At 42.6% G+C, this 22,427-nt stretch overlaps 1 protein-coding gene across 1 annotated transcript; it reads left to right on the top strand.

Moving 5' to 3' along the window:
- The first annotated feature begins 4,618 nt into the window (after window positions 1–4,618).
- Window positions 4,619–6,207, top strand: LOC133391983 (uncharacterized). The gene has a single exon (XM_061649533.1). It carries the CDS (start codon window positions 4,874–4,876, stop codon window positions 5,510–5,512), a length of 639 nt encoding a protein of 212 aa, XP_061505517.1. The 5' UTR covers window positions 4,619–4,873; the 3' UTR covers window positions 5,513–6,207.
- Window positions 6,208–22,427: the final 16,220 nt, after the last annotated feature.

Raw genomic sequence — 22,427 nt, 5'->3', positions numbered from 1 at the left:
GAATACAATATGTGCTTTTCGTTGTCCTCGTCGAAAGCATCGTCAACCTGTGACTTGCAAATTAGTCGGGATAAAACATCGGCGACATTCATATTACCAGGAACTCTTTCGATGCCGAAATGATACGGTAGTAAACGTAAGGCCCATGCTTCTGCCCTTGTCATAGCTCGTCTACCAGTGCGATGAGACCCGCCAAAAATAAATTCGTTGGCTTCTGAATCAGTCCTTACTTTGAAATATTTGTTTATCAGGTAATATGAAAATCGCTCAACACTCCAAACGATCGCCAGTGCTTCTTTTTGTGTTTGAGGATACTTTTGTTCCGATTGGGTAAGGGACTTAGACGCACACGATATTACACGCGGACTACCTTCTTCGTTGTATTGTACGAGAACTGCACCTAACCCGGTCGGAGACGCATCGACGTATAGTTCCGTACGATCTTTATGGTCAAAATATCCGAGCCTGACAATAGAGTTTAATGCTCTTGTCTTTAAGTATTCGAATTCTTGTTCCTCCTGCGTTGTCCAGTAGAAGGTGTCTGACTTTGCGAGTGCTCTAAGGTTTGTAGTCTTTTCGGCACGTTTGTGGATAAAGCGCTCGGTGAAGTTAACCAAGCCCAAAAAACTTTTTACCTCGGACAACGACTCCGGTCTTCGAAAATTTTCCACTGCTTTCCTTTTATCGTCTTCAACTCGCCATCCGTCTCCAGATAAATTGAACCCTAAAAATTTTACCGATTGGGATCCGAACACGCATTTGGTGGAGTTTAACCGGACGTTATGTTCTCGCAGTCTTTGGAGTGTAATTTTTAAATTACTATCGTGCTCTTCCTTCGAGCTACCAAAAACTAAAATATCGTCTAAATAATTCACGACACCTGGACATCCTGCTAATATTTTCGTTTGTAGAATTTCTTGAAAAATGTCGGGGGCGTTGCACAGACCGAATGGCAGTCTCTTGAATCTGAATGTACCATTTCCAGCGAAAAAATTTGTCAGGTGTCTACAGTCTTGGTGTAATTCCACGTGGAAAAAAGCACTCGACAGGTCGATCGTGGAAAACCATGAGGCACCATTTAATTCTGATAAAATCGCCTCCAATGTTGGCATTCGAAATGGTGTTCTGATGATTCTTTTATTAGGACCTCTTAGGTCTACGACCAAACGGATGTCGTTTTTACCTTTTGGAACCACCAACAAAGATGAGCAGAATGAATTTTCCATTTTGTCCGTAACGCGTTCTATGATGCCCGTAGTTAGAAGGTCGTCCAATCTTTTCAACGTTTCGTTTTTAAACGCTGGTGGAATACTGGTGAACACGTTTCGGGATGGTGGCATTTCTTTATCGTATGATAACATTACAGGAGCAACATTAAATTTAGGAAATTCGATCAAATCTGTCAATACGAAAATCTCTCCGGGTAATAATCGGATTGTGTTATATCCCGAATATGATTTAACTGGAATGTTCAAGCCCAGCTGTAAAACGCTGTATCGCAATGCTGTGTTTCTACTTAATAATGCTTTTTCGTTAGGCACGACGTAGAATTTTTCCATCGTTCGAGGGCGGTCGTTAGATATAAATAATTCAGCTACGAAGGAAGCTATTACCGGAATGTCTTCTTCCATTCCGTATGCTTTTAAATGGTGATCAGACCCTTTCTTTAAATTGAAAATATGAGACAACTTAGGGTCTTCCTTTGATAGACAATCGAAACTATCTTTCCCTATAGTGTTAACATCCGCACCCGAATCAATCATAAATTTAATAGCGAGGCCCGCTACGTAACCTGTAATGAACACGAGATCGATTTTTTCTTGGCAAATGCTATGCAAAGATTTGTTTTCCCTCACGAAATTATTGATCTCGATGGAATTATTTTGAAGCACTTGTTGCGATACATCGGCTGTTTGCTCGTGATCCGACTTTCCAGGAATACCGCTTTCCGTAATAGCAGCAATTTTCCGAATTTTATTAGGTACAGCCGGTTCGACAACATCTGTCGGATAGCGCTTGCTATTGTTTAAGAGATCAGGATGGCACGCACGTTCTATATGTCCTATGACATTGCAGCGGCGGCATCTTTTATCTATAGCGTAGCAGTTTTCTGGCTGGTGTGTATTGCTGCTACATCTCCTACACAGGATGCGACGAATACCGAATGAACGATTTGTGGAGAATTTTGAAAATTCGCCTTTGCTAAAGCCTCTATTCTCCTGCATACCCCAATGTTTTTGTTTGTATGAGGGATAATCACGTTGAAACTCCCTAGTGCGTGACATTTTTGCGTTGGTGTTATGCGACACAGCGGAAACCTCTAATGTAGTTTCATTTTGTCTGTGGTCTCTAGCGAAAGCGTTTTCGTTAAATTTCTCTATTTCGCATGTTCGAACTTTTTCCAGTAGATCTGTTATTGTTCCGCGTTTTTTGAGAATTTTCCATCCTGCCATACGTACTTTGGGGTTAATAGCATGCACCTGTATCACGTCGACAATTGTTTCGATTAATTGTTCCTCCTTGTAATTACATAATTTCCCAGATTCGATCACTCGTTTTACGAATTGGTAGTCCGATTCACCTTTGATTTGGTTCATCGTGCGTAATTTTTGACGCTGACGAAACACGTAATAATGGGAATTAAAATAGTGATCTAATCGATCCATTGTGTTAGTGTATGGAAATAGTTTCGCATCCTTGGCTGAATCATTTGTCGATGTACTTTCTAGAATGCCCAACAGTGAAGGGCCTGCCTTCATTTTAAAGGCATTCATTTTTAGAGTTTCACTGGTAATTCCCGCAAACTCCATTGCCGCTTCAAATAACTCTCTCCATCTATCGAATGTCGTCTTGTCCACTTCTTCTTTTCCGTCTTTCGGTTGGCAAACGGCTATTTGCAATGTGGCGAAAGACATGGACGCCGACATGGAAGCCTCGTTGGTGGATTGTGTTCCAGAATCAAGAAATGTAGAACATCCACGAGGAGTAGCTTCGAACAATTGGTTGTCGGAAGGTTCCTCGATCCAGTCATTTCGTCGTTTCGTTGAACTCACGCAACCATCCTTTAACAGTGATTCTAAAAAGGAGTTCTTCTGCTTTTCTTTCTCCAAAGCCCGAATCAAAGCGTCAACGTTCGCTTTTGTTATTTCACTGTCGCTAACGAAAAGACAACAATAGAATAGTTCATGTCAGTTTCCTGTACCCCTTTTTGTTTTAACACTTTGACCGCCAGCCTGACGTCACAGTTTTTCGAGTGAGCACGTAGCGCATGGCAAGAGAGCGATGAGAGCGACAATTTGTCGTGCGATTGTTATCACTCTTTTGTTTGATTGCGATAAGCGGCGTAGCACATGTCGTTCTCGTTCTCTCTTTCCTACCTCATTCGTTCTCAAGAGAATCACTGAGCGTCAGATACAAAGCTGAGCGGTGAGCAAAACCGTCATGCGATTTCATATGACGCGGCGCTTAAAGTGTTAATAGCGTTCAATGTGTGTGTATCACGATCGCACGCGTGCGGTAAGGTTTCTTCGAATACGTGTTGAGTCGCCCCCCCTTACTCGAATCACCGTTTTTTTTTTTTGCATACCAGCTAGTTTTTTGTTATGTTACTATGTTAAATTCGTTTGGACCGCTCAAGGTTCCCCTTTTTTTTTAATATATATATACACGTGCGAACCGCTCGAGGTTCTCGCTTTTTTTATATATATATATTTATACTCGCAATTGGTTATTTGTATTTCAATATAAACTGAGCCGCTCGAGGCTCTCATTTTTATTTCATACACACGTTCAAACCGCTCGAGGTTCTCGTTCTTTTTTTATAATATGTATATATACGTGCGAACCGCTCGAGGTTCTCGCTTTTTTAACATACACGCAATTGGTTTTTTTTTTTTTTTGTATTACAATATAAACTGAACCGCTCGAGGCTCTCATTTTATCATACACATGCGCAATCCGCTCGAGGTTCTCGCTTTTTTTGTATCAAAATTGGCTATTCGTATCATGATACAAACCGAACCGCTCGAGGCTCTCCCCTTTTTTTTTTTTTTTTTATTCCGACCACACATTATTCACACACACATCATCACGTCAAAAGAACAAGGCTGGTGTATGAGCGCCAATTTTGTCCACACTTTTTTTATGCACGGTCTTTTGTTAAGAGAACAATGGTAGTGCTAAAGCGTCAATTCCGTCCTTACATTGTTCACGCACACCACGCACGCAAAACACGCGAAACAAACACCGAGTACCTTATTTTGCCTTTTTATATATGCTATAGGATATCTCGAACTAATCAAACCACCAAACTTACCGACATGCGCCATTGTCGTAATCGTCACACATTTTAATTATTTATCAGGCTTTTTTTTATTCAATTTCTTTTTTTTTTTTTTGTTGTTGTTGTTTCACGCTCAACCGATCTCTTTGCGATCAACCACAAGACTGACCCGAGGCTCCTTTATTTCTCCCTGTCGCCTGACTTGTCTTCTCTCCCTGATCTCACGATCTATCCCTCTCTCACACTCTCTCTCTCGATTCACTCTCGGAGTTCACTCTCTCTTGATCCCAGCTACCGCTAACTACCGGTAGACGTCCGTCTCCTTTTCCACGCGCCTTCTCCATCTCTATCTCTGCTTTCGTCCAATCTCTCCTCTCTCATCCTCATTTTTGCATGTTTCAATATTTTCGCTCTCTCTGATTTCGCTAAACTTCTCTCTCTCACTCTTGATCCCTACATGCTCCACCCGCAACGGTAACATTGTCAGCTCAGTCAAATGAAGACAATGTGTTTCTGGCGACGGCAAACATCCAGATCAAGGATGACTACGGGAACACCCATGAAGCAAGGGCTTTGTTGGATTCGGGATCCATGTCTAATTTCATCGCTGAGGAGTTCGCACGGAAACTGCTGACGAGTCGCAAAAGCGTCAACGTCGCTGTATCGGGCATCGGCAATGCAGTACAGCAGACCAAGGGTTCCATCGTCGCTACCGTTCAGTCCAAGACACAACCCTTCGCAACGGAGATGACTTTCTTGGTTCTGGACACGCCATCCGCAAACATCCCTACATCACCAACGGACGTCTCTTCATGGAAAATGCCGGACGTGGCATTGGCGGAAAGCACCTTTAACAGTCCGGGGCAAATCGACATCGTCATCGGAGGCGATACGTTCTGGGAGCTCCACACCGGTCGCAAGCGCTCTATCGGTAGAGGCAAACCGTGGCTGGTCGAAACCCATTTTGGTTGGGTTGTCACCGGCAACACTCATCATTCGTCCATCGGTCCGCGGCTGTGCCATCTATCTGCATACGACACTCCACTGGAGGAGACCATGCAGCGGTTCTGGGAGAGTGAAACCATAGCCGAGGATCCTGTGCTATCGGTTGAGGAGAATACTTGCGAGAAGCATTTCGCAGCAACAACTGTTCGCAACTCAAGTGGAAGGTATGTCGTTAGTTTGCCATTTAACTCCAACCCTAATATCGTCGAGAGTCGAAGGAAATAGCCGATCGCAGACTGCGTTCTATCGAACGGCGGTTGAACACCAATGCTAAAATGAAAGAAGAGTGTGTGAAATTTATGAAAGAATATGAGCATTTGGGGCATATGAAGCGGCTTACCAGTCCTGCAAACGATTCGGTAGAGCATTACTACCTCCCACATCACGCTGTCATTAAGGAATCAAGCACAACCACGAAGGTGCGTGTCGTGTTCGATGCATCCTGTAAGACTTCGAGTGGTTACTTATTGAACGACAAACTCTTAGTGGGACCAGTCGTTCAAGAAGATCTTTTATCGATTATCCTTCGGTTTCGTTCTCGTGCCATTGCTCTCACTGCAGACGTAGAGAAGATGTATCGGTAAATTTTACATAGCCCTCATGACCGTAACTATCTGCGCATCCGGTACAGAGAACATCCTGCAGATCCTATATCGACATTTGAGCTACAGACGGTTACGTACGGCACAGCCTCTGTTCCATTTTTGGCAACCAGGACCCTAAAACAAATTGCTCTTGACCACAAGGAAGAGTATCCTTTGGCAATGAACGCGGTCATGAACGATTTTTAGGTAGATGATTTGCTAACGGGTACCGATGATTTGTCCGAAGCAATCGTTATACAAAGGCAAATCTCAGACATGCTAAATTCAGCTGGTTTCACGCTGAAGAAATGGGCATCGAACCGCACCGAAGCATTGCAGAACGTTTCTTCAGAAGATGTGGCGGTACAACTCTCGCACGAGTGGAAGAGCTCGAAACAAGTATCTACGTTAGGCATCGTATGGGAACCGGCAACTGATACACTACGGTTTCGTATTGAGATACCACCTACAACACCCAGCATAACTAAAAGGCTAATTTTATCTTACATCGCCAAAATATTTGATCCCCTCGGGTTACTGGGCCCAACGATCATCATCGCAAAGATGTTTATGCAGCAACTATGGGCTCTCAAGTTTAATGGAAAGGCATATGACTGGGACAGCGAGCTACCATCGCACTTACAGCATGAATGGTCGAAATTTCACTCTACACTATCTTCACTACGCATTTTGACAGTCCCACGGTACATATAGCAATGCACGGCAACAAGTCTGCAAATTCATATCTTTGCTGACGCATCACAACTAGCATATGGTGCTTGTTGCTACATTCGGGCTGAAAGCATGGAAGGAGTCACCGTGCAGCTGCTGACAGCCAAATCAAAGGTCGTTGCGTTATCCAATTCACATTCCATAGCTCGATTGGAATTATGTGCAGCACGACTAGCCACACTCCTATACGAGAAAGTCCAGCAATCACTGAAAATTTCTGCTACCACCATCTGTTGGACCGATTCCATGACTGTCCTTCACTGGCTGAATTCAGCACCAAATCGATGGAAGCCCTTCGTTGCAAACAGGGTTGCAAAAATTTAGCAAACGGCTGGAATACAATGCTGGAAGCATGTTCCAGGCTCGGACAATCCAGCAGACGACATTTCGCGAGGTTTAACTCCGGAAAAGTTGCTAGTGTGTGAGCGCTGGTGGCACGGGCCACATTGGTTAGCATGCAACTCGGAAGAATGGCCACAGAACACACCATCACCAAGCGAAGATGAGAGCGCAGAAGATGAAAAACTATCGTCACGGGTTGCAAGCACAGCATTAATCTGCGAATTTCAAAACAGTTTGTTCTCACGATTTTCGATCTACCACAAACTGCAAAGAGTTGTTTCATATTGTTTGCGCTTTATACAAAACGCAAAGCGTCGCGTAGGAAACAAGGTCCATGCTAAGGAGATCCCTCCGCTCACTGTAGACGAACTCAAGGCGGCAGAACTCTAGTTGTGTTATCTTTCGCAACAAGACACCTTTTCCGAGGAGATACAACACCTGCAGAAGGGCAAAGAGATGCCAAAGAACTCCAAATTAAAATGGATTTCCCCTTTCATAGATACGCAAGGTATTCTGCGCATTGGTGGCCGGCTCAGTAACGCACATCTGTCGGAATCAGAAAAACACCCGGTAATATTATCATCGAAACATCCACTGTCCGCTCTACTAGCTGTTTCGATACACTTGAGTAAGCTGCATGCTGCACCACAACTGCTTTTAACAACACTACGCCAAAGCTTTTGGATAATTGGCGGTCGCAATTTATGCAAGTCTGTGTACCACAGTTGCCACGCATGTTTTAAGGCCAAACCCACACTTATTAAGCAAAGTATCGCCGATTTGCCAACATCACGAGTCACATCAACAAGACCATTCTCAGTATGCGCAGTAGACTATTGCGGACCAATCTATATAAAACAAACCATACGCAACAGAAGTCCGATTAAAGCATACATCGCCATATTTGTATGTTTTTCAACAAGAGCGGTACATATCGAACATGATCGAGCTGCTATATTTGATTGGTGCGCGATGAATCATATGAAGTGGAAGTTTATCCCACCAAGAGCACCACATTTTGGAGGTTTATGGGAGGCGGCGGTGAAGGCAGCTAAAAAGCATATAGTCAGAACAATAGGAACAACAAGCATCACACAGGAGAGCATGCTTACCCTACTTGCCCAGGTAGAGCAATGTTTGAATTCGCGACCGATTACACCTCTATCCGATGAGCCGTCGGACTTGGAACCATTGACACCGGGACACTTCCTCGTCGGTGGCAATCTGCAAGCGGTACCAATCATCGATTACACCGAGACACCGAGCAACTATTTGAGAGAATACCAGTTGGTACACAAACTTCTGCAAACCATTTGGGCTCGATGGTATCCGGAGTACCTGCAGCAGTTACAAGCTCGAGCCGAATATTGCAACGGGAAATCAGCGGTGCTGGAAGAAAATCAACTGGTGATTATTAAGGAAGACAATGTACCTCCTACCTCGTGGCCGATTGGGCGCATCGTTGCAGTACACCCTGGAAAGGACGATGTTGTTCGCGTCGTTACACTGCGCACTGCTTCAGGGAAGCAAATCGTCTGGCGGTTTTGCCTAATCCGGACGTAATTAGCAACTTAGAGCAGAAGGAAACCACTGGCACTGAGTAACGCGCAGCTGCAAGCTACGCGACATTGTTTACATTTCGCACTCATGGCAGAACAAGATACACGCAACACACATTCACACATCTACACACACGAGCAGTATGATAGGAGATAAGCGTCAGGTTCAAGAGTCGAACTGTTTTTGAATTCTTTTTTGAACTCATTATTGAATTTATATTTTGCATGAAATTTAAAGAAGTTCTTCTTTGGTGGCCGGGAATGTTGGAATTAGAATAATTATTTTCGAACATAAATTTGAATTGCATAAAACAAAGCGTTAGGAAACTAAGATTAGGTTATAAACTACTCGACGTTAGAAACTGCTCGATCTACATGAATTATGAACTGCATGAATTATTATATACAAAAAAAGGACAAACGAATATACAGTTGCAAACCGACCAGCGATAAAGGTGTACACTTCCCTATTCAAATTTCCTCCAAATATCACAGCCAGCCCCTTTTCGTGAATATATTTCACAGATGAGGAATACACCCATTTCATGCACTACTTCTGTGCCATGACACTGTTTAACTCCCAAGAGTATGTGGAACATTGGCCTTATGCAAGGGAATTATTACGACAATAGGTCATTGATTTCCCGAGCGTATATGACCTCACACTAGTGTCAGCCAACGTTCACAACCTAATACATGTGTTTGACGATGTAGACAGGTTTGGTCCACTGCACACTTTGTCGGCATATCCTTTCGAAGCGTTCCTTCAAAAAATTTAAAAAATTATTAAGATCTGGAAAAAACTGCTTGGAACAGGCTGTTAATAGGCTGTTTAAATTACAGCATATCCAATATGCCAAAGCAGGAAACTCAAAATCATTCCCATATATTAAAGCCAATGGACAAACTGTTATTCTTCATGCGATGCCTGATTGTTCTTTGAAAGCGGACGATAGAAATTGTTGGTTTTTGCTGAAAGATAATAATGTTGCGATGTACAAAACAACATCCCAGGAGGAAGGTAGCATGTTTGTCGATTGTAATATTTTTAGGAAAACCTTCGAAAATTTTAATGTTCCATGTTCGTCCTTCGTAATGAATATCCGGTCTGCCAGCATGATGGATTAAGATTTCTCTATAAAAAAAAATACCTGTCGAGGAGATAAAGTGTAAACTAGTCACGGTGCATACAAATGAGGCTGATGTGTTTCAGTTTGTCCCAGTACCGCACAGCAAAGTATAGGGTATATTTATTAAAGTATATTTTGTCCATAATTGTGAACTTGCTAATGCTTTTTTTTAAATAATTGTTTCATTTATATGACTTGAGTAAGAGTATGTTGTATTTTATTAAGTTCAAAATTTAAAAGTTATGTTATTCGTGTTCGAAAAATTCTCTGTTGCGCGGTCCACTTTGGCGCAAGCCTTCCTGATTGAGACGACTCTGGGCATATCGAAATTTGTCTTTAATACATTTAGCCACCAATGCCTCGTTCACGGACATATATCGGTTGCTACACAATGCTTGGAAAAACTTCACCACCTTTCTTCGCTCTCGTAGAGGATGTTTCTGCTTCTTACCCGTGCCAGTCCAACACTGCTTGGAGTTGTCTGCTGAAGATCAAATCCTTTGCTTCAAAGAGTCTGGCGTTAGATTCCTCCATGGTAATGCGATTGTTCTCCCATCTCAACACACTTTCAACGTATGCTCGCTCTGCCAGCTTATCTTCAAATTCCACCTACTCTTCTACGCTGTCTAACATGTTGAATTGGAAATTCTCGTCATCTGTTGTCCTCGGGCGTCCGCACTCGTTGTTTTCAACGTCATCCAAAGTCACCTGGAGCAGTGCGATATCTTTGTCTCGCCGAGTAAACCGCTTTTCCAGTTTGTCCACGGATGACTGTAGCTAATCTACCTTCTGGGACAGCAATGTGACGAGGTTGGGTGTCCAATTCATTGGCTCCGTTTTGGAAAATTCGGCCAGAACACGATTTGGTACTGACTCTGGTAATGACGCTGGCTCCAAAGTCGGTGCTGCTTCTAGGTCAACCACGGTAAATCCTGAAACAGTAGAAGGTGCAGTTCGACACGTGGCTGAAGCTGATGACGACGGTGATTTTGACGGTCCAGCTGAAGATGATGATGGTTGGGGCGGTGCAGCTGATGATGATGATGGTTTTGGCGGTCTAGCTGATAGCTTTAGCGGCCCTGTCGATGATTATGATGTGGTTGGCGGCCCTGTTGATGCTGATGGTGGTTTTGGCGGTGCAACTGATGATGATACTAGCTGAAGCGGCCCAGCTGATAGCTTTAGCGGCCCAGCTGACGATGATGGCGGTTTTGGCGGCCCTGTTGATGATGATGGTGGTTTTGGCGGTGCAACTGATGATGATGCTAGCTTTAGCGGCCTAGGTGCTAGCTTTAGCGGCCCAGCTGATGATGATGGAAGTTTTGGCGGCCCTGTTGATGATGATGGCGGTTTTGGCAGTGCAGTTGGTGAAGATAAATTTAGCGGTCTAGCTGATGATGGGGCCCTTTCCGTTTGAAGCTCGTAGGCTGAAATTTCAGCCTGTCAGCTGTTTGCATTGTATAGCAGTTTTCGAGCAGCTATCTAAGTGAGTATAATATACAGGTGGGCTTATCCCAAGGTGTATGAATTTAGAAGGCTGATTTTTATCGCTTCTGTTTCTTAATGAAGATTGTAAAAGTGTTTTGAGTATTCGTCAAGCCTCCAGAAAGCTTGTTGGAGCAAAAGTTTTCACTCATTCTGTTAAAAAGTGATATTCAAATTTGGTTATAAAAAATGCTATAAGACCACCTGGACTACATACACTTTGATTCCAGATTCGATCACCTGATTTCTTTAATGCACCTTGGGATAAATGTAACCCACGCAACCAAAGTGTATGAATATCAGGTGGTCTCATAGCCTGTTTTTCATAGCAAAAGTTGAACGTCACTTTTTGACAGCATGGGTGAAAACATTTCCCCAAACAAGCTTTCTGACGACTTGCCTTACACACAAACAATCTTAGAATCTTCGTTATTTGCACTGAAATACCTTAAAAAGCACTCAAAATATATGTTACTGTAAGCTAAACCAAATCTGAACTAATTAAAATCCGTTTTTGGATCAAAATAATGCCGTCGATGAGGACACCAATGTGTACTACGTATGTGTTGCTAAGAACAAAGCGAACGGTTCCTATGGAAATTCACTTCACCCATTCTGTCAAAAGGAGATTTTTTTGATTTCGAAATTAGTTGTCAATTTGTATGGGACGAGACCACCTGATATTCATACACTTTGCACGCAACAATCGAGCAGGAAAATGTATGGAGATCTGTCAAATCCGTGTTGTCTGTATGGGCCAAGGTGTTATAAATGACAAGGTGAAGTTGTTCAGAGCAAAATGACATTTCTCGACTTGACATTTCTCCTCCTGGGGCTCGGGTATAAAAATCGGGGAGGGCTGGTGCGGGGTAATGAAATTTGTATGCAGAGAGTGACAGAGGTCCCCCACAATGTCGCCCAGCAAAAGCGATAAAAATCAACCTTCTAAATACATTATCCTTGGTATGGACGCAGTACCAACGTCATTGGTTTGGAAGCTCCCTTCACCTGATTTCGCTTTGTCTGCCCGGTTCCCCGTCCTGAGCGTGTTGCTTCCATACGAGTTTCAACTTGTCGTCGGTAGCTTCTTACTCCTCTTACGAGTTGTTTTTTCTTCAACGTTAGTGAGTGGTTGTGCATCAGCCATTTTCAGTGTTTTGTTTGCTGCAATCAATACTGTAGTGAATATTTATTTGGCGTTTATTTTTGTTTTGGTCGTACAAATCAACTATTTCATCGAAGTTTCAGGCTTATTTCAAGCTAACACAAGCTTCGAAGGTGATATGTACTCAAAGAAATTGAGAAAATCGGGGCAATTCGCTAAAATTTGCCGAACCCACCAAACCAATTTTGAACGTGAAATGCAAGCATTGATGGATCCCTAACGTAGGTTTTTTGTTGTTGTAATAGAGTTAAGTGAATTTTTTAACATTATGTAAACATTTTTTTTCAGCTGGCCCTTCAGTTGTTCCTACTTCGATTGAAGAAGACTTTGGCATGCCAGAAGGCATTGATAGTGATACTCAACTTTTGGAAGATGATGAAGACGTGGAATCTATTCCGTCAACTAATACTGATGCGGAGAGTGATACCGAAGAAGAAAGCGAAAATGACTTCCAAAAACCATTTGAAACACTTCTTAGACTATGGGCTCTTTCATGCAAAGTTCCGCTAACAACTTTAACCAAACTGCTGAAATTGCTTAGTCATAAAACGGATTTCAACCTGCCAGAACGTTTTTAAAAACTCCTATTCTTATTGGCAATCAAATAGAAAATGTGGCTGGTGGACAATTATGGTATCGTGGAGTCGAGAAAACCCTTAAACAATATTTTTGGTGAGTGGATAAAACAATTACATGTTAAATGTCATACATGTTTTAATACAAAACAACTATTTCAGCCAAGTTACACCCGCAACGAGCCTAATTAATATCAATCTTTCCATGGACGGATTGCCGTTACATAACAGCGGGCCAACACAATTGTGGCCGATTTTAATGACGTTGCCGGATTTTGATCCAATGCCAGTGTAGGTGGTAGCCATTTTTTGTGGAGCATCAAAGCCAGAAAATGCTGAGGGCTATCTTCGTCAATTGGTGGACGAACTAAACCATCTATCAGACCAAGGAACCATTATTAATGGAAAAATGAGAGATATTCAGTTACGTGCAATAATTGCTGATACACCTGCGCGCTCGTTTTTAAAAGGTATTGGTTTGATTGAAATGTTCTATCAAAATAAAATAATCCGTACCTTTTACTTTAATTTTTACAGGAGTTGCGTATCATAATGCAGTGCACGGATGCATAAAATGTAAGAGTGTAGGCACTTTTATTAAAAGCGCACGAAAGGTTGTTTATAAAAGTGTTCAAGCTGACCTCGCACTGACAAGGAACTAAAAGGCGGTGTGTACAAGGAACACGTGAAACGCACATCTCCACTATTTTATTTGAATGACTTTGATCTTATTGTTGGTTTCATTATCGCTGATCTACTTCATCTTATAGATATAGGTGTATTTCGTAAATTGATACAGGGTTTTGTCACTGGCGCCCTCAAGCCTTTTCCAAAATGGTCACCAGAACAACAATCACAGGTATCAGCGCTGTTACTTAAAATTATATTTCCCAGCGATATAAACAGGAAACTACGTTCATTGAAATATTTGCCCTTTTGGAAAGCTTTAGAGTTTGGAAGCTTTTTACGTCACGCAAGTATTCCAATACTTAGTCGTTACATAAGTAAACAAGCTTTTGAACACTTCAAGTTATTTTATGTCGCTGCATATTACTATCTTCTTCGAAATTTGAAAAACACTGGTTATATGCCGGGATTTTATTAGAAAAGTTTGTTGCACAATTTGCAACCAATTACCACGAAAATCATGTTACAAGCAATGTGCATAATCTTCTCCACGTTGTAACTGATGTAAAAAATCATGGACCTCTTCCCAAAATTTCCACTTATCCTTTTGAAAACAAGTTGTTTTCCATGAAAAATGTGGTAAGAAGTGGCCCAAACCCATTAGCACAAGTAGTTAACCGTGTGATAGAATTACAGGAAATTGAAATTGCTACAAAACGTTCTGAGCAAACATATCCTTTTAAAAAAATAACTAAACAGGAAGTAGTACTGCACATAAACAAAAATTTTATGCTAAGACAAAGTCATAATAATTGTTGGTTTTTAACTAAAAATCTAAAAATATTCAAATATGTAACAACATTTGAAACATTGGATTGCGTTACAATTAAGGCATATGAATTTACAAAAACGGCGAATACATTTTCGGAACCAGTTCCGTCAAGTGTAATATACAACTTTAAAGCTAATGCTACAGATTTGTCATCGAATTTAAGTGATGTATGCATTGAAGATGTTATGTGCAAATTAGTGCTTATAGATTTAGGTAACGAATTATATTTCACTCCTTTGTTACATACGCTTATTTGATAAATTTAGGAGGTTATTGCGTAAAACAAATAAATTTCTTATGTTTCCACATGATCTAATTAATTCAGAAAAGAATGAGAAACGTGCGTCAAATAAATGTCTTAATATTCAATTCAGTTTGGTCTTTTATTCTAAGAACCCGAAAATAAACGCGCAATGCCATACGGTACGGTTCGCATAATAAAAAAACAACGTATTACTTAGATAAAAGTCAGGATTATATCAATAATTTTCAATGAATTCGTCTTTTGTGGCAACTTGTTTTTCTTATACCTTGTGCTTTTGCTCTATCCGTGCCGTGCGAAAGTTTTTTTTGAATATATTTTTTGACAAATTCTTCTGCAGGAATTTTAAAATTATTACCAGCAAATAGTTGAAACATTTTTAAAATGTTGTGAAACTCTCCAAATGCGTGTTTTTTTTCTAATTTCCCTTTACCACTCCAGGTGCACGTGCTAAAAAAAACCCTTTCTATTAGAATATCTAATGCATCATGCATTCTGTTTTCTATGTCTTGTTCTGTAATGATGGTCTTCAGCCAATCTATTGTGCGATATAAATATGTCATATCCGCAAGTTTTTCGTCAAATTCCTTCATCTTCTGCACTGAACTAATTTGCTGATATTCAAATCTTACGCGCCGCTGGGTATTCCTGTCGATGCATACGTTGTCTACAATACAATCAATTTTTACCTCCAAGTTTTCTAATTTCCGTACGATTTTTCCTAACATATTTTCCCACCTAGTTTCTTCACTGATGCTCAATAAATTACAATCTCTTTTAGTTGATTGATTAGTTTCTAAAATTGGAATGTTCTGCTGTTCAGGTGTTCTTGGGGTAAAATATGTATGGTCAATATTATTTCTCTCTTTTCTAAAATTTGAAGTGGACGAACACGGCACTGGAGTTGCTGATCTGTTCTGTGATAAAATTATTCCTCGATTTGGAGAATAATGGTTTTGAGATTTTAGTCCCTGTTTTTTTCGTTTGATAGCACCAAAACTTGTTTCTGCCACATTTTCACTAAGTAGTTCAGACGAAGAAAAGGAAAAAGTACTCAGTTCTAACCATTCTTCTTCTTCTTTGTCTGGCTGATGCATGATGCCTACGAGGAGTAAATCGAGTTTTATTTTTCAAATAACCACATTAATCACAATCGTTACGATAGTCAAATACATACCGTGCTGAACAGGAACACGGACGGCTAAAGATCGATGGTAAGTATAATATACTTTGTAGCAATATGTTCTCCTCTCTTCTTTCAGATACAACACACTCCGGCTGCCAAATGAGCATAAATGACTCTCGCTAGGATCCGCGACTGATCACATCGAAACTTCGAACAATAAAAACAAATTCAAGGAATAACGGTGCAATAGCAACACGGGTGGCACTTGTGAAAAAGAGGGAGAATGAAGTAGGTAGTCGGGAGGAAAAACAAGACAGATTCAATATGATTAACACAAGCCGAAAAGGGGTGGAAGCGGGGGGGGAGGGGATAGGTGGAGTGAGTTCTTTTTTTCCCTGTCGATGTGTTCGAACACACACTCACCATCGTAGTCAAATAATAAACATGGCCGCTTCAACAAATGTCATCAGGCTTGAACTCGAATAACCGGCTAAACGGCTCTGTCAACATGTCAAATTCAATCTTATCCGGGTGAACACTAGGCTAATCCGGATTGCCTTATTGCCCTTGGTCTTAAGGAAATGTTGTCAAGATTTATATGGGAAATTGTTGCGTGGGAAACAAACCCGTGTTTTCGAGCAGGTACTCGAATCAAATTCTAGCTTTTAGGCTAAAATTTTCTAGACTGAAAATCGCAGGCTAGTTTTTTGTGTGGTTTTGTATGGATTGTTTACATGATTTTAGCCTCCAACTGTCAAATTCCATACAAAAAAACTAACTAGAATCGTAAAGGCCCCCGATGATGGTTTCCCGAGCATTGCCTCATTCATCGTCGACACCATTCCAGCTGATGCTGATGCATACTGTTGTACCCATGATGCTTTTGCTGGCACTGCTGATGTTGATGGCAGTTCTATTGATGGGAGTAAGCCGCGGATGCCTGGCTGTAGTGGTATATCGAACTCAGTTGCTGACCAAGTTGACGAATTGGTACCACTATCATTGCCGGTTTCCGTTGCTCGCTATTTGAATCCGGCCCTTGACGACATTGTAGCTTCAAAAAAGGACCCACCCTAATGCAAGGACAGGGTTATAGAGACAAATGCTATGGAAATTTGCACCCGCTCCGCGCAACCTTGCGGAATGCGTATTTAAGCACGGGTATGTTTTGCGAATTCTCCCTCTTCGAATTCTTCCGTTTTGCCGTTTTGTCCCATTCTGTATGAATCCTTTTTTACTATACTCATTGTTGTAGGTACAGTATCGGACATAATGATAGGGCATTAGTTTTTTCAACGCACCATGCACCCGTTGGGACAGGTTTATGTGTGGTTTGTATGTGTTTGTGTTTGTGTGTGTGTGAATGTGTGTGTATGTATGTTTGAGTGTGTATTGGTGTGTGTGTTTGTTTCACAAGTATGTCGTTTCGGATAGATTTGTTAGTAGTTTTTCTGTGTTTTGGGTAAGGTTTTTGATGTAATAAGCAGGACCACCGCCCTCGCGATCAGTGACTTTTTCGATCTATTAACAATTTTACGATCTTCTTTCGCCGTGGTCTTCTGAGGACGTCCGGTTGACTTGCGCGTTTCGGTTGTCCGAGCGCGTTTCGGTTGTCCAAGCACGTTTCGGTTGTCGGAAGCGCGTTTGCCACAAAAGTGCGCGATCGTTCCATCACGAACTCGATCGTTTTGCACTTAATGCCAGCGTCCGCCATTCGCTTTATGATATGGCGCTGATAATCGGTACAATGTTTACCTCGACCCATTGTTACTAACATTGCTTGCTTGGACCGTCAAGAACGCGCTGGTTAAAAACATGGACACGGCTGATCCCGTGCTCTGCCTGCGTTCTGCTTCTATACGTGATGAATTACATCGTTGTAGAGCAGCGAAAAAAAGCGTATGGATAAAAACTATCAATGAGTAAGCGAGTGAGCGTCTACCCATTCAAAACGAGAAAAGAATACTGCCGCGCTCATGAAACAAAACGCCCATCAAACGAAAACCTGCGCGCTTGCTTAATGCACGCACAAAGTTTAACATGCGCACACAACGTTCAACGGAAAGATGCACGCAGGACTTTCAATGGCGTGCACCGGAGAAACACCTGTGAGGGAATAGCGAGTTCATTGCTATTGTGCGCGTGTCCATTTCGCATCGCTGTCGCATGCACATTCATCAATCAGCACACCTTCGTTTTCTTCCGAGGAACAAGTGCTGCTGTCGATGCAAACTTTAGCTTTTATCCAAGTGTGAACGCACGTTGTTTCACATGATCACACACACACACACACACACACACACACACACACACACACACACACACACACACACACACGCTCACACACACACACACACACACACACACACACACACACACAAACACACACACACACACACACACACACACACACACACACACACACACACACACACACACACATACACACACACACACACACATACACACATAATTGCATAAGCCCTTCCCCAAGAAGCATACCGAAAGGTGAACCCATGGGGAAGGGTATATGGCCCAAGGAGGGGGTTTACTGGGTAAGAATCCCATGTCAACACCCGTGCGACAACGGGAGTCTTTCGAAGATTCCCCCTCGTAAAACAAAAACAAAAAACACACACACACACACACACACACGAAAAACAAGTGCACGGTGCAATGATAAAAAGAGGCCCTATCTCATTGTCCGATACTGTACCTGTACCCTTTAGTTTTGTAAACCCTTTCTCTTATAACATGTAGTGGTATTTGAATGGCAATTGATGGGTTTTGCATTGTGATGAACAAAATCGTGACCAGCCTCTCGTGGTACCTTTAGTGCTTCAGTTCTATATAAAGGAGAGCGCCCGCACGACAAAATCGAGCAGTTTTGTAGCTCGGATTTGCGATCGCTTTCCGCCAAAAGCGATCGAAAAAGCGAGCAGAAATCCCGCACGACAAAATCGAGCTGTTTTGTAGCTCGGATTTTCGATCGCTTTCCGCCAAAAGCGATCGAAAAAGCGAGCAGAAATGTCAGGGAAAACGCTTGGATTCCGGTCAAAGAAATATTTCCATCCTAAAATGTCAGCGCTGAAAATTTCGAAATATTTCATTTATAAATTTGCAACAAGTTTGAAAGCGAAATATTTCACAGCCATGGGCTGTGAAATATGTTTGCAGTTTGAGATTGAGAAGTTTTCGATCGCTTTGCGCAGCGGGTCATTTCGGCGCTGCCATGCACCTTTCGTTGCAACGATAAGATAGAGCTAATGAGTTTTTTTTGATGATACTTGATACTTGATGGTACTACACTTGTCACTTGTCACTCATAGCGGCTGGTTGTGCTTTCTCACTCTGCTATTTCCAAGTTGATTTTTATCGCGATTTTCTTGGTGTTTAAGTGCTTGAACTGTTTTAGTTCGGTTAATTTGCACTCGCGCGTTCACGTATCACAAATTTGTGCGGCACCTGTGAATTGTACGGTTCAACAAATATACATTGCGATCCGCCTGCGGTTGTTGTGACCACTCACTGTGCAGTTGAACTTTGCGCTATTTTGCGATGGCGTCCGTGATCTGTAAGAAATGTGAAGGTGCTATTAGCAACGATCCAATTCCGTGCTTCGGTCTGTGTGAACACTATTACCACGATAAGTGCATTGGACTTTCAACCCCGCTCCTGCGTGATTTTAAGAAGTCACAAAATTTATTCTGGGCTTGCGCGGATTGTGCTCAGCGTTTGCGGGCCGTTGACTCTTTACGCTTCTCGCACGGCCTTTCTCGTGATGCTGCCTACCTGTTGGAATCGTTGCTGTCCGATTTCCGCGATACCTCACGTTCTGTGCAGGCGACATCAGCTGGCTTGCGACTCGAACTTTCCTCTTCACTGGATTGTTTTAGAAACGAGATAGCTTTGATGAAACAGGAATCAGCATCATCAATTCGTTCCGTGAAAGATTTCATCGACTCACTTACTGCTTCTCACTCAATGGAACGCAACTACTCACAGGCTCCACTACTCACAACGCTTGATGAAGTTAAGCATGGCATCAAGGGGCTTGATCTCATGCACCGTGAGTTTCTCACTTCCTTCAACTCACTAATGAACAAGCTCAACTCTCATCTTGCCACGCATACTACTACATCGAGTGCTCACCATTCCGCGATTCCTGCTACGCACTCAACGACCACGAATCCAGTTGCGGCCTCTAAGCTCACCCATCAAGCTGTTGGTGAGAATCCTTCCAAACGTCGATTGATGGATCGCTCTCCCGACTCGTCGCCTACCAATACCGTTACACGCGCTATGCTGTCATCGGGTACAGGGTTGTCCTACAACAATATTACGACCGTTCCTGAACGCCCACGCCGTACTTGGGTCTTTATCTCCCGTATTGCTCCTGATACTCCGATTGAAGCGATCCGTGAAATGGCCTGTTCCAACATAGGGACAGACGACATCTTGGTATACAGCCTTGTACGACGCGACCGGGATCTTTCTACGCTCTCCTACGTATCTTTTAAAATTGGTGTACCGGATTCGCACCGGGCTATTGCTTTGGCTGCTTCAACCTGGCCTCGCGGGATCTCTTTTAAGGAGTTCATCGACCTTAATCCCCGCTCCGTCAATGTTTGGCGACCCACTACTACAGCATCCCATGCACCTTCTGCGCCTGTTACCCGTGAATCGGATCATCATTCATCGCCACCTTCTATCAACCACACGACACAACTGCGAAACGCTGATTTCACTATTTCGCCCGATCATGGTCCTATGAGCTTGCCTTATACGCAGTACTTTCAGCAAGCGTAAATCGGCTGATCCGGCTGAAGATTTTCATGAACTACCGACTTTACCCGAATTGACGGAAGCTAACCCTGCATCTAATACACACAATCCGTCTCACTCTCTTCCGCCGTTAATAACTTGCAGCGAGAGCACTCCCGGCGCATCTCGCTCTCTCATTCCTTCGATCGATCGACTAAACATCTACTATCAAAACGTAAGAGGATTGCGCACAAAACTAGACGAGTTACGCCTCTCTCTATCTGAGCTTGATATGGATGTGTTGGTGTTAACTGAAACATGGCTCGATGGCTCAATTCCGTCCTCTCTTATCTCGGGGGATGCGTATGTCATCTATCGCTGCGACCGAAATTCTCTCAACAGTAACCGTTGCCGTGGTGGTGGTGTACTCATTGCCTGCTCTTCCGTGCTGAACATGTCAACTTTATCACTGCCGTTCGACTCGCTGGAGTCTGTTTGGACAATTGTTAAGCTTCAAAACCTTGCAATCTATATCGGCGCCGTTTACATCCCACCCGATTTGCGTTCTTCCGAAGTAGTCCTTGACGTTTTACATGAGAGTGTTAGTTTCGTTGCTGGCAAACTTAAACCAAATGATCTTATGGTGTTACTTGGTGATTTTAATTCACCATAACTCTCCTGGCAACCGTCGGCATCGTGCGTTAATCAGTTCATTCCTACTGGTGTATCTCGTGAAAATGTTTCTCTGCTTGATGGAATGTCGGTAAACGGTTTGCTGCAATTATCCGGCATAAAAAATATACGCGGAAGACAATTAGATCTTCTATTTGCCAATGCTGCCTTCTTGGAGTGCTGCTCCCCCGTCATAGCTTCACCTGTTCCACTCGTCGCGCTAGACAATCATCATCCTGCTCTTGAGACAAGCGTGCTCCTTACGCACTCTCGCCCTGCATCCTCCCAACGAATACCTACGGCTCGTATGTTCAATTTTAGGAAATTGGACTACCAAAAGCTTCATCGTATATTAGCCGATACCGATTGGTCCTTTATTGATGCTGACTGTGACATAAATCAAGCTGTAGCAGCGTTTACTAATGTAATCACTTCCGCCTTCCCTTCCTGCTGTCCTCTCCTTAAACCCGCTCCTAATCCTAAGTGGTCGAACAGAGCTTTACGTCTATTAAAATCGGACAAAAACCGCGCTCAACGCGCCTACCGTTTAAATAATACTTTACACAATCTTTGTGTATATAAATATGCGGCTAAGGCTTATCGTCTTCTTAATCGCCATCTGTATCGTCGCTACGTTAGGCGTCTTCAAATGCGCTTCACTATTGATCCTGGGTCATTCTTTCGTTTTGCGAACTCTCGGCGAGGCTCTGCTAGCCTTCCATCCACCCTGTTTCTTGATCTGTCCTCTGCTACGTCCAATCCTGATATATGTAACCTGTTTGCCAAACATTTCTCTAGTGTATTTGTCGATCCTAGTACTTTTAAGGTTCCTTTGGACGTAGGCTTGTCTTACACGCCCTCTGATGTGATATCATGTAATTCAGTCGTTGTAAGTGAAAGCCTAGTAAAATCCGCTTTATCCAAACTTAAAACTTCGTTTTCACCAGGCCCCGATGGCATCCCTGCCTGTGTTTTGAAAAAATGTGGCAATACCCTCACTCCTATTCTCACTCGTCTTTTTTCTCGCTCGCTTAGTGTAGGGATTTTTCCTAGTCAATGGAAACTAGCTTGGCTTGTTCCCATTTATAAGAAAGGTACCGCACACTAGCATCAAACTACAGAGGCATTTCTATTATTTGTGCGTGTTCTAAAATCCTCGAGTCAATTGTCCATTTATCTTTAATGCCTTGTGTAAAAAATTATATTTCTACGGAACAACACGGCTTTATGCCCAATCGCTCAGTGTCCACCAACCTAATGTGTTTTTTGTCTTCCCTATATCACT

This window comes from Anopheles gambiae, chromosome 2 (genome assembly GCF_943734735.2).
Source record: "Anopheles gambiae chromosome 2, idAnoGambNW_F1_1, whole genome shotgun sequence".
Classification (NCBI taxonomy): domain Eukaryota; kingdom Metazoa; phylum Arthropoda; class Insecta; order Diptera; family Culicidae; genus Anopheles; species Anopheles gambiae.
Note: the sequence above shows the minus strand (reverse complement) of the source record. Positions and strands in the feature narration are given on the sequence as shown.